General features: G+C 32.1%; 1 protein-coding gene across 2 annotated transcripts in view; it reads right to left on the bottom strand.

The window, feature by feature from the left end:
* Positions 1 to 4,774: 4,774 nt before the first annotated feature.
* Positions 4,775 to 20,168, bottom strand: part of LOC106462746 (rho-related GTP-binding protein RhoE-like) — a 48,270-nt gene continuing 32,876 nt past the window's right edge. For both annotated transcript variants that reach the window (XM_022400518.1, XM_022400967.1), the window contains exons 3-6: positions 16,891 to 16,978; positions 10,412 to 10,521; positions 7,316 to 7,450; positions 4,775 to 6,187 (exon numbers count right to left, since the gene is read on the bottom strand). In XM_022400518.1, the coding sequence (XP_022256226.1) occupies positions 5,951 to 6,187; positions 7,316 to 7,450; positions 10,412 to 10,521; positions 16,891 to 16,978 (570 nt within the window). In that variant the 3' untranslated portion in view covers positions 4,775 to 5,950. The remainder of the gene's footprint in view (positions 6,188 to 7,315; positions 7,451 to 10,411; positions 10,522 to 16,890; positions 16,979 to 20,168) is intronic.

Below are 20,168 nucleotides of genomic sequence, written 5' to 3'. Positions count from 1 at the left end.
ACCACGGTTATCGAAACCCGGATTCTAGCGTTGTACGTCCGCAGACATACCGATGTGCCACTGGTGGGGGGGGGGGAGGCAAGTGTGCACGTTTAGTTTGAAAAGAAACTTAGCCAAAGTGGTATTTGAGTTTATTTAGTTCATTAAAATATCCAGCAATAATTTTACTGACATCTGTTACTTCTAGTTTTCTTTTAAAATTTTACATTACAAAAGTCACCCATTTATCAAACACTTACAATATAAGAATCATTACATTAAGAATTAGCAATTTTATTATAAAAACTTTATTTAACTTTGTCCATATGAAATAAAAGATTTTAGGTTCAAAATATAATCTTGAGGTTGAAGTAAATCAACTCGGTTTTAGAATTTCTAATATCGTAAAGTATCTCTTTTCAAAAAAAGTTTAAAATATAACTTATTATTATATGTAATAGGTTATTAGATTGAGCCACATATCCCCAATTATAGAAAAAAAAGATATATACAAACATTTCAATTCATAAAAAGGAGTATGACAGTTCATAGGATGTTATGAACTTATAGGCGGGAATGCTAGACATTACTTGATATTACAAAGGGACTCATAACTCATGACTTATAATTCAATAATACTTGCCATTTACGTAGTTCAACAGCCTATGGTAGAACTGTAAAAATGTCAACAATTATCCAACTTAGGGCGATAATCCAACACCATATCATAATTATTCGTATTCACCATTAGAAGAAAGATTTCCAGTAGCTTTTGGATTCACTGTCTCCCTGATTTGCTTTGTTTGTTGTCACACTTTAGTGTTCGTTTTAAAGCAATCATACAGTTTTGATGACAAGGTAAGTTTTTGTCTTTCAAATTGTTTTAATATTTTCAGGTCAATTTTATTGCGGAATTCAGTTCATTCTATGAATTAACTATACCTTTTAATCACTACACCATTTCTGAAGAGTGACAAAACTAAGAAGCTTGAATTAAAGAAACCGTATCTCACTTTATGTTAAAGTTTTGTGAGATTGACAAGAAATACTCACATAATGATAAAAGTTAAGATATATTGTGAAAAAGTCAAAGAATAATTACTTAAAAAGCTCTTTCATATTTCTACTTACTTAGAATTGTGCATTTCAGAAAAGATATGTATTAAAGTTGCTTTATCTTATGTACCTGCACCTCTTAGTTTCTCTATCTAAATAATTAACCTCATTAAAGGAAACTAGACAATTTATTCGCGATACACAATGATAGCCGAACTTTTGTTTTCAAGAGGTATGCATAGCTCCAATTGACTAAAGATTATTAAAATGGAATTACATATTCGTTTCACTTCCTGATGACTCGAGCTACAAATTTATCCAATACTCTTGGTAGGCACAGCACAGATTACCCATTGTGTAGCTTTGTGCCTGGCTACAATTAAACAAACAAACTGAATTGACTTTTAATATGTAGTGCCTCTAGTGTCCAAAATCTAAACTTTTAATATACATTTTTGTTTTCCACATTCTGGTCCCCCGATGGGGCGACGATAAGTCTATGGACTTACAACGCTAAAATCCGGGGTTCGATTCCCCGTGGTGGACACAGAAGATAGACCAATGTGGCGTTGCTCTAAAATAACCAAACAAATCCACATTCTGAGGCATATAGACACAGCAACATTGTTTTATAACTTTGCTTGTAAATTGAATCTATTCTTAGTTTGTATGAAATCGATATTTCCACGTTTTCAATTTATGGCGTTTCTGGTAAAAAGTAACAACTAAATATTTTCTGTTCATAAGTCGACAAATGGGTTGTGATTTTTACATTTAAAGCCGCACATTACTAAACTACAGGCTCTTCGTGATGGGTTTTAGCTTGTTAAATGTAATAAGCTTTCTAAATTCAATAGAGATATTAATACATCAAATCATAAGCAGGTAAGCCAAGTTGCTTGCAAGTTATAAAAGACAGCCACAACACGTGTTATTTGTGTGGGACATTCCCTTGTGGTTCTATAAATTTGACTTTAAATTTGTATTTTAGATTTTCCGATTATTGAAATATTATAAGAAACAATGAAATATATGTTAAACATCGAAGTACAGAATCAGTTTCGAAACAAAATAGTGGAGTCTTCAGATGAACTAGTGTCCTCAGAAACTCCAAACTACACCAACAACATATTATAAATGTTTCACAAAGTAAGTACGACGTGTACATGTAATCATTTGTACCAAATTCGTTTCCATTTTTTTAAAAAATAAGTTCTTATTTCACTGAATATTTTAACATGTTATTAGGTTGGTGTTTCGTTCATCATAGAACAGTTAATCATTTAAATATACAAATAATACGATTAGTTACTTTGAAATGCTCAGACACGGAAGTTTTATTTTTATGGGCGAAAAACAAAATTATGGCACATTGAATTTTTAATATAAGTACTCAGTCGTTAAGATTCATGAAATCGAACGATGAACAACTTTTTATAGTGCTGAGAGTTACGGCATAACTTTCTAATTCTGTGGCCCTAACACCAAAATGATTTTTGCATTGTAATTATGATCCAAATACAAGATCTTCAAGGATGATCAAATTCCAAGTGTGTTACGAAGACAGTTTTCTAGCGATGAATTGTACAGCTCCTAACAAAGATATGTATTTTTATAATCAACAAATTATATATTGTTCATTTTACGACTTTTCTAAAGAAGAAAAATCTTAAATGCGACAAACTGCTAGAGTTCATCCAATAAATGAAGAATTGTTTTCTGATGTTAGAGGTTACCACGTGAATTTTCACCTGATCATGTCATTTGTTGCTAACGTTAAAAAATGGTTTATGCAGTATTTCCAAGGTGTATGTGTGTGTGTACATACATACACTTATAGTACCTAGTATGTCTTTACACTTAAAACATGATTTTGCGGTGAATGTTTGTTTGTTTGTTTGAAGTTAAGCACAAAGCTACACAATGGGCTATCTATGCTCTGCCCACCACGGGTATTGAAGACCGGTTTCTAGCTATGAAAGTCAGCAGATATACCGCTGTGACACTGAAGGACTGAAACGCTTCATTGAAAATATTAGCACTGTTTTGTTATAATTATTTTTTGCTGCAAGTATAACAGAACAATTTTATGTTTTCTAGACTCGATGAACGTTCCTGAGAAGTGGTCCGATACTATTAAATTAAAGTGTAGACATTCCGTTGTGCCACTAGGAGGCAGAAATTATGAGGCAGGCTAGTAGATAAACTATTCTTTGAATTTTGTACATTGGGAAAATTGAAGGAAGAGAATGAATAGTTGTGTTTGGAATATTTTCAAATTTAAATCGGACATTACACGTTACATATTATTGTTATTCAATATAAGATTATAAAAATGATTCTAAAAAATTATTTTATTTCAACTCCAAAACCATCATTCTTACATACAAAATTCTGTTCATAACAACTTTATATTCAGATTTCACACAATTTACAAAAGTAGCCTTCATTTACCGCATCTCAAATTAGGAAAACGATCTTTTCCACTCCATAGAAAGCATCGTTTTTACACGTTGTGTACACATTCAAACACACAAAGATGTAGTGTTAATTCGAACATTTGAATAATACAATTTACATGGCATTTTCCACTTGTATTTGAAACAACAGCACACATTCTAAATACATGCAGACAACAGACATGAAACATTAAAAACAACGTATATAAATCACTTTAAAAGCACTTTTAGTTTTGCCTTTTCTTGTTTTTCCTTTCTATTTGCACTTTGTCTTTAGTAATAATAACGTACTGTTTTTGCTTATGAAATATAATTCAAGTTTTTAGCTCTTAATTATTACAGGACATTTTTTTTTTTATAAGTTCCTAAATATTATATAATCTTTGCTGAACAATGATAAAAAGTATATATTCTAATCTACTAATTCGTGAATTCGAACCTTAATAGTTCTTATAATAAAAAAGCCACATTTTACGGTTTCTTTATAACTCATATAGTGGAATCTTATTTAAATTATTCTTCAATATTCTTTACTTTATAATTATGTTTGTACTTAATGGATTATAGAAAATTTTAATAAATCTATACAGCAGTATTAGTGTTTAATTAGTCCCGTGTTTCTGTATATGAAGAACGTTTTAATAAGTTTATACAACATTACACATTTTATTTTCTAATTAGTCGTGATGTTTTATTTTCTCTATTGATAGTAAAATGAACTTTAGCAGATCTAATGAAGTGTATTTTATTTTCACACTTAACTCTTCTTTTTTTATCCCGTTACGGATGTAATTTACGTAATTATTTTTTTACAATCCTTACTGTTTGTCACTTTTCTACGGAGTAAAATTGTAAAAAAGTATTTTAAATATTAAACTCAACAAAAACATCCTGCTGTGACATCGTTCATTGTTGACTAACAACAGAGTCTGGCATTTTAAAAATGTTTTTCGAATAAATTGAAATTACTCAGATCATATCAAAGACTGAAGCTTTGAGGGCTTTCGATTTCTGGCTATACAATCAATCAAACTTTTTAATGTTGAAACGGGGCGGATCAATAAAAACATTATTGGTTTTTGTATATCAATGTGAATTATAACATGTACGTTATTAGTATAATGCATCTCATTCATTTGTCTGTGTATATCAATGTGAATTATAACATGTACGTTATTAGTATAATGCATCTCGTTCATTTGTCTGTGTATATCAATGGGAATTATAACATGTACGTTATTAGTATTGAATGAGATGCATTTTTGTCTGTGTATATCAATGCGAATTATAACATGTACGTTATTAGTATAATGCATCTCGTTCATTTGTCTGTGTATATCAATGTGAATTATAACACGTACGTTATTAGTATAATGCATCTCATTCATTTGTCTGTGTATATCAATGCGAATTATAACATGTACTTTTTGTCAATACTCATTCTTTTCCGCCGCCCTTATTCAATCAAACTCGAAGCACATTATACACTCAGCTGAAATAACAATGGATGTCTATTATCACGGATGTGATCTTAACATTATGTTAAGTTGTATTCCATTAAGAACTTCAACGTGGAAGTTACATTGAATTAATACCAAACGTTTCCCAGTAAACAAATATTAACTGTTTGAAGTTGATTCTACTTCTATCCAGATATTACATTCTTATCACCTATCGAAATTCCTTAGTAATGTTATTATATACAACTAATACTAAATTGGGTTAATTGTTTTTAATTATACCACAAATATTTGAAGGTTTTCAAGTGGCTTTATAACATTTTCATTGTACTATTTTAACGTTTTTAAAAATTGAACTGTTATTATTTTAATTTATTATTGAATGAGAAATGATACTGAATTAGAACACTGTTCGAGCAGATAATAGTTTATCAAAACTCTTCTAAGTGACTTCAGTTATTGATAAGCATCTAAATACAATTCTAACCTATCTTAGCATACATAACTAAGTTTGTTAGGGTAGGCATGCATGGCACTAGACAAATTGTTAAATGTTTTTTTCAATTACTTATTACGTTTGGGACCCAACAGATGTTGGATGAAATATGTGATACCATTAAAAACGCTTCCATACTAACCATAAAAACGACTCAAGAATTCACGAGCATTTACGAACGTTATTTTCAAATCTAGTGTGTTCACGTAACTATTTGAAATGTTTTAAAAAATAATGTGTTAGTTGTTTCTCTCGCGATATTTCAAGTTGAAACGTTAAAGAGATTACCACCTGTTTCCACTATTTCTTATTCTGAAACTCAGTTCAGTTTTCGTTTGTCAAAGCGGAGCCTCTTAAAACGACTCATTACCAAGCTACGTAATCCTTCATCCAATAGAAACTTGATTTCAAAATGACGTGACATGACAGGCTCCCTATCACGATAGATCCACAGTCCAGGTGACTAGTTTTAAACTAAGCAAATACACAAAATTACATTTTCACATTACTATGCAGTTTTTTGCTCGATCGCGAAAATCATCCTTAAGGTAGATCTTTGACTTGTATTTGGATTTGACTAAGGTGGTGTGACGTGGAACAGTCACATGATTTTTGTTGAGTTTTCCCAAAGCTGCTAGTGCTGCTACCTCGAATGCATCTCGGACGCTTCGTCCACTCAATCTTGATGAAGTCTCAACGTACGTAGTAGCCCCAATCTGCCTGGATACTGCTAAAGCCTAACAATAAAGTAAAGGTTCAGTAAATGATACTAGATGAAGACTGGTTGCTATAACACTATTTGTAAACGTTCTCAAAATGCCCAATAGATCCATCCTTCTCTCATATAATGAACTCTTGTATAGAGTAGCTTAAGTTGAAAGGTTTCATACATGCTTTAGAACTCAAAAACAATCAATGCCTACTTAAACCAACAACGTAAATCATGATTTAGTTTGAAAGCCCGGTTATTTACTACTATTACTCTCAAACAGAGCTAGATAGGTAAAACATACGAGGACTTCTATTCAAAATTCTATTGTTAAATCCAAGACAAACTGTGAATTAACAAAATACTCGATTATAATTATTTCTGTGTCATTTGTTGGCTTATTGAATTATATTAGCTTAATAAAACTGGCCATCTTGCGTGTTTAAAACATATAACTGTAAGTAAAGCTTTACTTGTAAGAATTTGAATAAGATTGTACAAAGTATTAATCAGTAACCATTCTACTAGTTTGTTTCTTAAGTTTAGTCACAAGCTACGATAACAGTTAAAGCCAAGAAAATTTAGTTAATCTTATAATCTGCAGAAATTTCGAAATGAGACAAATTTTCACCGAAAAAGCGCTAAAGCATTTCACAATCATTTTGTAGATGAGTTTAAGGATTGCATTCGTTACATGACCATATGAGAATGACCTAGTTGCACTTTGCTGAGTTTGTTTTGAAACAAATGAATGCATGAATGGATTAACGAGATTCCCACTGTCCCTATCTATTATCTAGCGAAACCACAGCCAAGGGAACGGGCTTGGAGAAATCAGCATGATCATGGTCATGAGCAAAATTCAGCAAGTTTAAGTGGTGAAACTATTCTCCAATTATAAAACATAAAATTGGCACGTGCTGATGCATATATATATATATATACTGCGAAAATATCTGTCAGTTACTTCAACAGTAGGTGCTATGATTAAATTCATTAACAAAACAGTTATCAGTAGTGTTTATGGTCTAATGTATGTATTATGTAGATCAATAAATGTGGCAAGTGGTTTTAGTGACCTAAACAGTTTTTTTATTCTATAGATCACTGACATAACACTAGAACACCGTTTACAGCACACTAATAATTTACTGACCTGTTCTGAGCTGACTGGGGCCTTTTTAATTTTTGCCAGGGAGGTCAAGGTGTCGCTGTCCGTGCGGAGATCACTTTGACAACCGCATAGAATGACCGGTACATTGGTAGAATTGTTTCTGACCTCTGGATACCACTAAAATCAGATAGAAAACTAAAAACCAAGACATGTCGTGATATTACAAAAACTCGTGCTTATGGGTTAAACCAGAAAAAAAAAGCCAAATTCTTGGGATTGGTGGGAGGAAGGAATGAATGAATCTCACTACGTTTCACTGGGGATTTATGGGAGGAATGAATGAAGTTTATTGTTTTACTTGAGATTGGTGGTAGGAATGGATACTTTTTCAAACTTGTATGTATCAGGCTGAGAAGTTTACTCAAAGTTCTTAGAAAACATTATCAATAAGTTTTAATAAAATGGTGTCAAACATGATAAAAGTTTACCTTATACATCAATATGTATACTTCTATTGTTTTCTTTTCAATAAATCAAGATATTATAGACAATTTTATATGTTAATAACATCCCGAAACTTTCATACTATAGTTATCTCGTAAAACATAAAACAAATGAAAATAACAAGCAGAAGATGTTTTAGGAACTGTTAAAAATCTAAATTGCAGAGGGTTTCTCGAATGCACTATAGGTTCTGTAAATAATTGAATGAGGAACCTGAGATGGTTATTTAACTTTTGTTTGTTTACCATGTTGTTATAGCAGAATGATCTAAGCTTCATAATAGAATAATTCTCTCCATGATCATGCTATTAGAAGCTAAATGTGAGATAAGTTTAGCAAAAAAGTAAACATGATATAACTATGTCAAACACTGGACTATTTTGAAATTTGCAAGTGTTATGAAATGGATATTATCGGTAATTCAACCGGTATATTCATTGTCTGTGAAGTCGTAAGTCATACCATGTGTTGTCGTAATTTCAAGATGTTGTTTGTGTGTTACACAAGAATGTAAAAAACAAAAATACAGTATTAAAACATGGATAGTAGATCACACAAATCAACTTGATACCAAATCACTGTCAAGAGTTTTTAAACACTGCTTATGTTTAATACGCGTATTTCTGTCATTTGTGTCATTAAAAATTCATACAGTATTTCGAGGTATTGTAGAAAATAAAAACAGATTTCTGACAAATATTTATGGTATTGGTTGTTTATTTACGAAAATGTCTTTTTATTCAAGTGTAAGGATATTTAAAGAGTAAAATATCGTTTATCGCGCTGACTATTATTCTATATACTGGATGGTCTAGTTTCTCCAAGCAGTATGCTAATTAAATTATAAATTTCATTTGTTTGAAATTAATGTGTACATATTATGTGAACAGGACATAATAATGAGACACAGACTGAAAACGAACCACAAAGTTCTGGTTCTTCAATTCAAATGTTATTCAGGTATAAGAGATTTAAACCCATTGCTTTACTGTTTGTTTCACAAAACGTTTGACCCGTTTATACTATTTTTTGTGAATAATGAACAATTCGTGATATATAATGCAAAATATTTTATGTATGTTTATAAGACAATAAGCTTAAATAATAGTTTATATAAACCCAAACTGATTAGGAACAACTTTTCGAATAGATTTATGACAAGGTAAGGCAATGGGTTAAGTGTGGAGCAACTAATTTTTGGGGCACCCTATATATAAATGTAGGATTTGGGTGCATTTGGTTTTACTCTTTTTTGAAACACGAAATAATGTATGTGTTACACATCTAGTAACACTGCCTGGTAAACATACAATAATGCGAGTATCACAGCATCTGGTAAAAACGTCAAGTAAAAAGATAATAATATGGGTATCACAAAACGTGGTAAAACATTTAGTAAACATATAACATTCTGGGTGTCATACACCTGGCAACAACGTCTAGTAAACAAATATCAGTGTAAGTGTAACACAACTGGTAACAAAGTCTGGTAAACAGATTATAATGTGAGTATCAGACACCAGGTAACAAATTTCAGTAATCAGATAATAATGTCGATGTCAAAAACCTGGTAACAGCGTTCAGTAAATAGATTATAGCGTGGGTGCTGTGCGTCTGGTAACAACGTCTAATAAACAGATAATAATAATAAAAGGAACTATCTCAACTTCCTCAGAAATATGAAATTTGCAAAACAACAAATATTTTTCAGTTCAACAATAGAGTAGATAGGAGATTATCAGCGCTAAACAATCGACCCATAAAAAATAACAACATTATAATGGATAGAACGAACAGAGACATGAATCATTACTTATAACTTTCAATGAATATTTATTTAAGTGCTGATAACATGAGCTTTGAACATTCTATGGATCATGCTCGGTTTAACAAAAAATCTCATCATTCGAGCTGTAGTTGAATTGTTCAAGTTATTTGTGTTGTTATTAATTGTGGTTAAATCACCAATGCAGTTGCAAAAACCTAAATATTTAGTATGAAAAAAACTGAACCAAATCAGCACTTTTGTGCAATGCTTTTCAACTATCGATATTTTTATTAAGGTGAATAAATAAGATGTGTGGTGACTTACAAGAACATCCAAGAAGCCAGTCGGCTAAACGCGGCTGGCCAAAATTAGGTACATATTAATAATAATTATTATTTTGACTTATGGTGATGTCTAAAATAATTTTTTCTTGTTAAATGAAAATCAAAACATTTCATTCCTTAATAGCAATACATTGAAAAGTCAATCTTAACTGTTTGTTGTATTTGTCACAGTTCAGTGTAAGATTTGCTTTAGTGCTGATACGAAGCTAAAGTAATAGATGGTCATATAATTTCTTTATATTACCTTACGAAGTTTTTAATGTAATAAATGCATTTTGGTAATTTGCTAGAATAGGTATTAAAAAAGATTTTTTAGAATTGAAAATATGTCATTTTAAAAATCATACTTTGTAACGGTAAAGAAATCACCAAGAAATATCTCTGGAGTACAAAAATATAAAAATACGGGTAAAAATACAACCAAAACGCAGGTTTAACGTATTATTACTCCTTCAGCATTGTGACAATATACATACATATATATGTATATGACTACTAAATAAATAGTGTTATTCAACTTACTTTGTACATAGTGTTTTCTAGAGAATCAGGTTCACTAATAAGAAAACACAAGAAGAAAACGTTGGAATCTTTATACGCTAGAGGGCGCACAGTATTATAAGCGTGGGCACCTGGAAAGGGTAAAAGAAATTAATATCAAAAACTGGAAACTGTGTTAGAGATCATACGCTGTCGCAGGAAAAAGTAAATTGAACTAATGCAGTGAACTCAATAACAATACAACTTCTTTTGGGCGTGGTTGGAGTCCAGATTTAAATAAATATATCATCTTCTATATCACCGTTAAGAGATCATCTAATTTATATGATATTTCTATAATTATGTTATATCGTATTTCAGTCTTAGAATATCGATAGCTTACAACAGTGCCTCACATGAGATTATTTAAACTCAATATGTATACATTTTATAGCACCAATTTCCTAGTACTTGTTATTTATTTAAAGAAGTCTTCAATGTTTTGTTAAGATTTTCAAATAATTGCTACGAAGGAAGATACATATAATGATGAACCATCGAAATGTTATTTTTTTATTGTTAGGAATAAATTAGTCGGATTTCAAAGTAGTTTTTCTATCAGAAGGTTACTGAAACAAAGAATAATAATTATATTTTCGTACAAATTGTTAGGCTATAATATACAATATTAAAGGTAAGCAACTTTGGAGAATTTGTTTTTTTTATATCGATTACTTTTCTGTTATTATCGGTGCCAGTTTCACATACCCTCTTTACAGTGTTGCACATAGCTTCTACTGAAACACAGAGCGACATTCCTTTTATATTTGATTTTTATTTTCTCTTTATCATTGCCATAATTATTTCCGATACTGTACATACCGTACAATACTCCCAAAAAGTAAAAAAAAGAAGAAATACTGTTTGGGTGCATTTTGACATAGTAGATTTTTACATAAACCCATAAAACCCCGAGAATGTTCTCATCTAGACTTTGGGCAGGCCAAACTGTTGTTATGAGTGTTCCATCCGCCTGTTTAGTTCCGAAATACCCTTTCACATTTTTTGTGTTCATGGAATCACTGTCTTCCAGGAAGATGAATCTCCGTTCGAAGAGTCGTGTTTCTGAGTGAATGGCATGATGGATCAGAATATGTCTGTGTCAGCAGCCAAGGTGCCATCAATTTTATCTAGGTCACCGACACCGTTGGCCAAGGTGCAGCCCCAAACCTGTTCTTTCTTTACTGTAGATGTTTTACATTGACAATAAAACTGCTCTCCTCTCCATTGTCGAACAAAGTTTCTTTGATTATTGCCACATAATTCAAATTAGGACGCATCTGTAAAGATCTTTCATCTTCACTCTTGCTTATTCTACAGTTTGTGATCTGATAGCTATTTTAGTCTTTTGGTTTAGTTACCTCTTCTAGAAAATGTTTTCGGGGAACTAAACATCTACTGAGATCAATTCATGCTAATATAATTTGCTATTCTTAAACTAACATGCTGTCATTGGCACGATCTGTACTCTATGTCCTATATCTCTTAAAGACATAACTCGAGATTTTGAACATCACCAACTTGGCTGAATTGTGGAGAATAATATGAAGCACTTGGCTCAATATTCTACATTATCATATTGATAAAATGTATGGTAGCATGAAAATAACACGTAACGCTCCGTGTAAAACATTGGTTCTCAAAGTGTGGTGTGTGGGGTCTTTTGTCCCTCCGAAGTGATCAGCCGACGAAAAATTTTGAGAATCACTGTGTAAAGCAAACATCTCGTATACTAAACCTTAAAGCACTGTAAAGCTTATTCACTTTTGTTTTGTATTTTTTGTGATAATGCTTTGTACCATTAATAAATTCAACATCTAGTTATCATTATTCATTGTTCGCGACTGCATGTTTCTATAATTATTAAAATAAAAATTCGTGGCAGGAATTTAGGTTTAAAAATCTTTTAAGCCTTATTTCTGTTACTTTATCATTTATAATGCTCGACACTTCTATTGTCAACTGTTGTCTTAGTTGTAATTTGAGGGCTTAAAACGCTAACATTTTGGATTCAATTCACTCGGCAGACACAAACAAGATAGCCCATTGTTCAGCTTTGCACAAGACCTAGCTGAAGCAAATAAACCCGTTTTCACTCACAAGCCTTAACTAGGTAAAATAATTATTGGCATGGATATACTGTTCGATAATAACAGTTGAATACTATGAAAATAAAATGATTTTAATGAACTTTCTCTACGTTGGTTTAGTTCTGTATTTCACATCTCTTAGACTCCATTTCCTGAGTTTACATGTATAACGTATGCTTTCGACTTCCATTATAGTAAGCGTCAACGTAATGTTAAGTACAAAGCTATACGATGGGCTATCTACACTCTGCTCATTGCGTGTATTGAAATCCGGATTTGGGCGTTATAAATTATCAGGCTTACCACTCAGCCACCGAGGAACAATTGATAATGAATGCGAAATATTGTGGCACAAAAAAATAAAATAACATAGAAACGTTCAATGAAATAATTTTTATAATTTAGCCCTCCCCCCCCCCCCTTTTATGAACCTGAAAGAGTAGTCGAATATTAGCTAAACATTACCTAAAATATCATCTAAATTATCTTAAAACTTTCTGATTTTTTTAAATAAATGTGTGAGCTACTTTTTCAAACAAAATAACAATAAAGTACAACCCAACTGGCTTTATTTTTTTTATGGGCAGATCTAGATCTGTTGCTTTATATTACGTCTATTTTTACCTAATTGAACTAATTTTTGAAAAGATAAAATTAACTGAAGTTTATGGATTTCTTTATTAAATAATATAAAATAATTTTTACTTATCTTTTACGCTTTTGCACCAATTGTTTTAAATGGTGCCGTTTAACAAGTGCAACTGAAAAAATAATTCTTATATTTTCGTCAACCTGATTTGAAGGGACAAGCTTGTAGTGACAAGTTTGTTTGTTTGTGGAATTTCGCGCAAAACTATTCGATGGCTATCTGCGCTAGCCTTCACTAATTTAGAAGTGATAGCTTAGAGGGATGGCAGCTAATAAACACCACCCGCTGATAACTCTTGGGCTATTGTTTACCAACGAATAGTGGGATTGACCGTCACATTACAAAGGTCCCCCACGGCTGAAGGAGCAAGCATGTTCGGTGATGGGGTTGGAGCTTGCAGCCCACAGATTGCGAGTCATCACCCTAACCACTAAGCCATGCCAAACCTGACGACGATAGTTGAAATAGCACCTGTAAAGATTGATAAAATAATTAGTATCGTAGTATTTTCCATTTTTTAATGTTCATTGAAACATGGAAATGTATAGGTACACAAGACAAATAATGATTCAGTAAACAGCTGTGTTGCGTTAGAATATATTGTTCATTATATGAATTACATAAGCATGGATGGACTTTCTTTAGCATAAGCTACTATGAAGTAAGTATTCCAAGCCCATGTTAATTACATGTAAATAGCTTAAAACATGTACAGTCATGGTTTAATGCATTTTTTGGTCATAAACATTAAAGCTAGGATTAGAACGGCATGATGACTTGGGTAATCAGGTATTGCCGAACGAATAGTCTAGTTAGAAGACAGACAGTAATTACAAACGCTGAGACAAGTAAAAAGTAACTTACTACTTTGTTAGCTCCTACTAATAAGATGGTATCATCTGTGTTCATAAAGCATATATATTATATGCATTAGCGGTACTCTCTTTGATAATGATTGGAATACCACAACATATCGTTTACTGTTTCGAAACTTTTAAACTAGATCTTTTGTATGTGCCGACAACAGCAGGTTCGTTGCTGTTTAGGATACACTAGAATTTTATCAGTTTGGAAAATACGAACGTAATTTAGGATCGATCCACTGGATAAGGATTCAACCTTCAATGTATTTGTTCAACCTGTCGTGTGATTTAGGACTCAATGGATATTATAAGTTGTTTAGGATTCACAGGATAAGCATCGAGTCTGAAGCATTTTTTGTCCAATGTGTCAGGCATTTAGGATCCACTGAATAATAATCCACCTTTCATATGTTGGTTCAATCTGTCACTCATTTAGACTTCGTTAGATAAAAAAAATCCTCACTTGAATATTTTATCAATCTTTCAGTTATTCAAAATTCAGCGGATAAAACCTAGCCGCTATGACATGTTTATTCCATCTATCATTCACATGGGAATCAGTGAGTAAAATATTGCATTTGGTCAGTCTGTCCGTTATTTACGACTCTCCGCATGAAAATCCAGGCTGAATGGGTTTCGTTCGTTCAGTAGTCACGAGATAAAAATCCACTGTTTAGCTTGTTTATTCAATCTGTCAGTCTCATGTACGGCCCACTCGATAAAAAATTAGCTTTAAATATCCTGGCTGTTTAAGGTTCAGTGAACAAAAACAAACTGTCCGCTTGTATTGATTAGCATCAGTGCTTTTCTGCTTACGGTGAAATCTTAAATTAAACCTTAAGCCTTAATTACAACTTCTAAATCCTTGTTAGAAGTTAATTTCTGTTCAAATTCATTAATACGGTGTCTTACCTTCAAACGACCTACATGTTCAACGCTAGTTTCAACCTGTAATGTCACAAACAAGAACTATTCATAAAAGTACATTTCCATCTCCTCACTAAAAGCTTTTGCGCAAATAAAACTAAACTTAGAATAAGCTATCTCAGGAAGTGACTGGGTTAAAAAGTCGAAAATACTACCCAATGTCAAAAGATCCACATGTACTTAGGCTACTAAAGCATGTTTAGATACAAGAGCGCGTTGAAAATAACGATTCAGTGAATCCAATAGGCAGGCGTTTACTTTCTCTGAATATTTTTTTTCTATTAGCATAGTAGATATACAAATGATTAAAAAGAGATATGTTTTCTGGCTGTAAGTATAAGGAAGCATTTAAAACACTGGTTGCTTGAGTGGATTTATGGATTGAATTTGTACTTCATGTAGCTCTTAATGTATCTTTTTCTAGATGGATAGAACATAAGTAGCTTATCTGTACGTAAGATTAGGTTTCAACAAGAACTTTTGATGTTTCTATACCATATTTGGACGTGGTCTGAATGTGTTCAATTCAGGCTCTTGAAGCTTAGATTCTAACAAGCGTTTTAAACTTAAAATAAAAACAATTTCCACACTGTAGTCTCCCTTAAGACATCTGCTGTCGTATATCAAAACACTATTATAAATGCACTAAACAATGAGAGCCTGAACTGTCTTTTGTTATGTTCGTTTCAACTTTACGTTCACCCGAAAACAAAAAACAATATAACTTACGGATTCAATGTTGTTAGGTTTCAGATGTTATTACAAGTGACACCCACGCTGCAAAATTATTAGGTAAAATTGCCTATATAGGCTCATTTATTATGTCCCGAGCGATTTTCTAAGTTTTCACGGAGACTTGTGAATCTATATAGGCATGCGTTTATAATATTGAGTTTTACGCTTGCAACAACTTGATATGTTTACCAACAAAGGTTAAATAAACCATCGATGCAAGCATGCAATATTTGAGAATCAGTACTACTATACGTGATGGTTAGAACTGGTAATATAATCTGGCTAGAACCATTAATAAAGACAGTGTTTTTAGACCCGATGATACAACCAGTGGTGAAAACATATGGTATAGTACAATTAGAGCATGGTGTGTTTGCATGCGTGTAATTTTAACACGCCTCACAACTTCCGTGTTTTCGATTCTTAAAAAAATATATTAATGGACCCAACAGGCATATAGAAGCTCCACCATGCGACATTAAACGTACTATTTTGTTTGTTTCTCTTCTAGTTTGCATATTTTGTTTATGAATACTAAAATAACCCAAGATAAAAGTCAACACATGATACTAAACTTGGCAGCATACAAAATTTGGTCACATACAATTTAGTTGAAATTTTCTCCCATTTTACAGCAATAAAAAATAAAGGTATCATTAAGAGCACTTAGAAATTACACAGTTTCCTTTAATTGTGTCTTTAACTGTACATTGAAAGTTATTAGAAACGGGTGTTGGGTTGACAATAAAGCTGGAGTCATATTATATTAAATAACGAACATCATTAGAAGTCTACATAGGGTATTTCATTTGGATGGATTCAAATTATCATAAAGATCCTACGAAATCATACTGCTATAATGCCTCCCCACACCCCTATAAATAAGGCTTGTAATTATTCAGCCTCCTTGTGTCGTGATTTCTGTAATTACCTGTGAAACGTCTTATAATGGTCGTGTTTAATCTGGAGTTGGGCTTACCTTTATGGATGACCATCGAATGTCTACATATTATATAATTAACGAGACTTAAAACTGTAATGCTATGATACATGAATATACAGAATTTAGAATTACTGGACAAAAAATAATTAAACAGAAATATTGAAATATGGAATTTTCTGCGTTTGAAGTATTTACGCAGTTTGAGGTACATCAAATGCACGTCGTCATAGAGAATGATGATCGATTTTTCTTACCTGATGTGTCCCAAACTGTAAAATTTATTGTATAGTCCCCAACCTCGTAACTCGTCGTGTAACGTTCAAATCCTGTCGGGGTGTACACCTGCAACAAAATAACTGAAAGATGACTGTTCAATTACTGACCCTTCTGTATAAATTTTCGTGGGATTGTGATCTGTGAACAAGGAATTTAAAAGAAATTTGCCCTTAAATTACCTTTCTGTTTCTATGAGACTTGTGACACGAAAAATAAAATTCCGTAGACGAGTGAATTGCTTTTCGTTCCTTCATGGTTTTTTTAAATGTTCAATGAGTTACTTATATTCTTAATTTTTTTAAACACTAACTGGAGTTTCTTATTTCTGAAAAAATTCAACACGAACTTTATCTCCAGAAAACTATATTCATTACAATCCAATATTTCATCTTACGATTTTGCCAGAAGTTTCATACTATTATTTCAGTAATTTAGTATCTAATTCGGCCGATCGTGGCCTAGCGGTTAGGGTGCTCGGATTGTGAATCCGAAAGTTCATGACCCGTTGCCACAAGAAAAGAACGCTCCGCATCTTGGGAGTTTTATAATAGGGACGATCATATATCACTTTTTTGTCAGACAAGAGCAGCCAAAGAGTTAGCAATGGTTATTGTTAACGAGCTGTCTTTCATCTAGTCTATCAATTCAAGCTTAACACTAGTTATATGCAGACAACCCTTTATGTATTTTTACGTGGAAATTCTGAAACAAACAAACCAATACTTTCCATTTCCATTAATATAAAAGGGAACATTTGGCAACATATAATAGTAAATGAACAAGTGATTTATTATATTACTAAAAATGACAAACTCGCCTACAAGCTCGATTTAATCTTAGGAAAAAGATGAAAGTAATACGTCTTGATGGAAACCGAAAATAAAATAAATTTATTACAACGCGGCTATCTTACGTAGACTCTTTACTCGAAACATTATAATAAACAATTTTCTCAACAAACCACTCACACTGACAGCTTCAAATATCTTGCACGTTTAAAAGTCGGTCTGTTTTGAGCACGAGATTTTCAAGCTCGTGCACACGAGTAAGAGGACTCTTAATCATCTGGTTGCATGACAGACGTACAAAAACAAAATCTTGATGTAATGAAGATTTTGCTTCAAATATCCGTTTTGGGGACGATGACGCGAACTTTATTATTTAGATATAAGTCAGTTACTAACAGACTAAAAACAAATGCGACGTTTTGTATACAAGAACAACTTACACTTGAGTGAACACAAAGAAACTGAAATTGGCTAAATTTTCACAGATTCAATTTCACAATGGCGTATTTTATTAAATAAAATAGTTAATATAAAATCAATACAATTATATTAAAAATTATACATAATTACCTAATCACTACTTGTTTCACTGAACGGGTTTTAAGTTTTAACCCTCAATTTTATACTTTAAATAATTTTGAACGTCGAATCCTGACTTCCGACTTTGATCGGAAAATCATCAGTTGAGTTCATCATCAAGGGTTCAAAAGCTTTTTTTTTTCATGATTTGAAAATACGACGAAACCATTGTGATAAAAGCTCGTCATGTCGTAAAAATACAGCGAAACCATTATAATAATAATTATTGTATTATTCACAAATCACAAAGCTTTCGTAATAACAAATCTATATTGTAATTTCATCACTTGAAACCTTTGAAAATGATTCGACCTCTGACCCGTTCGTTACTGTGACAGTCTTATTTAATGACCTACGCTAAGATACTGTTACACAAGGGAAATTGTTCCATAAAAATGTTTTAAAGAAATAATACGTGACTCTGTGCAAAGCAATCATCAGCTTCAGTCCTTGTATTGCTAGCTAACGTCAGTGGTCATCTGCATGAGCAACTATAATGACATTAAGTTTAATATACAGCTTTGATAACAAATGGTCCTTCTGAAATACAACAGAAATAGTTAAGACTGCAACGACGTTAAATACAGTATCTAGCGTTAGTATGCATCTTTTTTTTTATACAAGAATTTATTTGTTTGTTAATATTAGAACCTTTGAGGAAAACTACACATGTACTATCTGCACATAGCCAGCCGTCCTTAATTTTGAACTGATAGGCTAGAGCGAAGGCGGTTAGTCAATAACACTTACCGTCAACTCCTCCATTACTCTTGTTTGGTTGAATAGTGGGATTTGAGTGCAAGTCTTATAGCGCACTCACGGCCCTAAACTGCAGAGCACGTTTATGCGACAATGGGACTCGAAACATAAACCCACTAATTCACTAAACATTAGACTACGCCCGGACCTTGTACAAGCAATACAACTAACAACCTCGTCTGTGAATGATGTGGAATTCCTTAAGTATTACATTACATATTAACGAACTTCAAATCAACCTGCTTTCAATCGGATATTACAATTTAATCGTGCGTAGATCTAGTATAATGTGTGTACTTTTCATATTTCAAAATTATGGTAATGATTCTTTGTTACTTTGAAATATTCGGCTTCAAGGCACGTTTTCAATTTTGGTTTTTCTGTAACTTCCCTCTTCCTTAAGTTATACACAACAGTTTTTGTTTTGTTTTTTAACATTATAAAACCCTTTCGAGAGACTACGTAAAACAAGAAACCAAAACGCCCAAAGATTAATAATTATTTTAATAACACAGTGCATTAATAATAACTGTTGATAACATTAGTTTTGCCATGTTCACAAGCCTTTCTGGTTCGACAAAAATTAACACCAAGTAAATGTCCCTGTACTACACTAAGGAGCAAAATTTATCATTCGTAATTTACTTTTAATCTTCCTAGACTTGGTAATAACTCACCGAATTTTAGCTAACGAGATTGAAATGCTGGTGGTAGATCATCTTTACTTATTAAGTTGATCGACTAAATGTTGCTGTGAGTGAAAATAATTTGGTGATTTAGTCAACCAACCTAATCATTGTATTGACAGGAAAACTTTAATTCCCAATATGTTATTGATATTCACACACATAAAAAAAATCGCCTTAGTATATTTTTAGTAACCAGAAGTTTTCTTGTAAATGTTGTCACTAAGATACCGATTTTATTTCTAAGCTATTATCATTCATAAAGTACCTTTATCTATATACATGATAATTTTTAGTAAAGTACCTTTATCTATATACATGATAATTTTTAGTAAAGTACCTTTATCTATATACATGATAATTTTTAGTAAAGTACCTTTATCTATAGATATGATAATTTTTAGTAAAGTACCTTTATCTATAGATATGATAATTTTTAGTAAA

The sequence above is a fragment of the Limulus polyphemus genome, unplaced genomic scaffold (assembly GCF_000517525.1).
Source record: "Limulus polyphemus unplaced genomic scaffold, Limulus_polyphemus-2.1.2 Scaffold0, whole genome shotgun sequence".
NCBI lineage: Eukaryota > Metazoa > Arthropoda > Merostomata > Xiphosura > Limulidae > Limulus > Limulus polyphemus.
The sequence above is the reverse complement of the archived record's forward strand: the minus strand, read 5'-3'. Positions and strand labels throughout refer to the sequence as shown.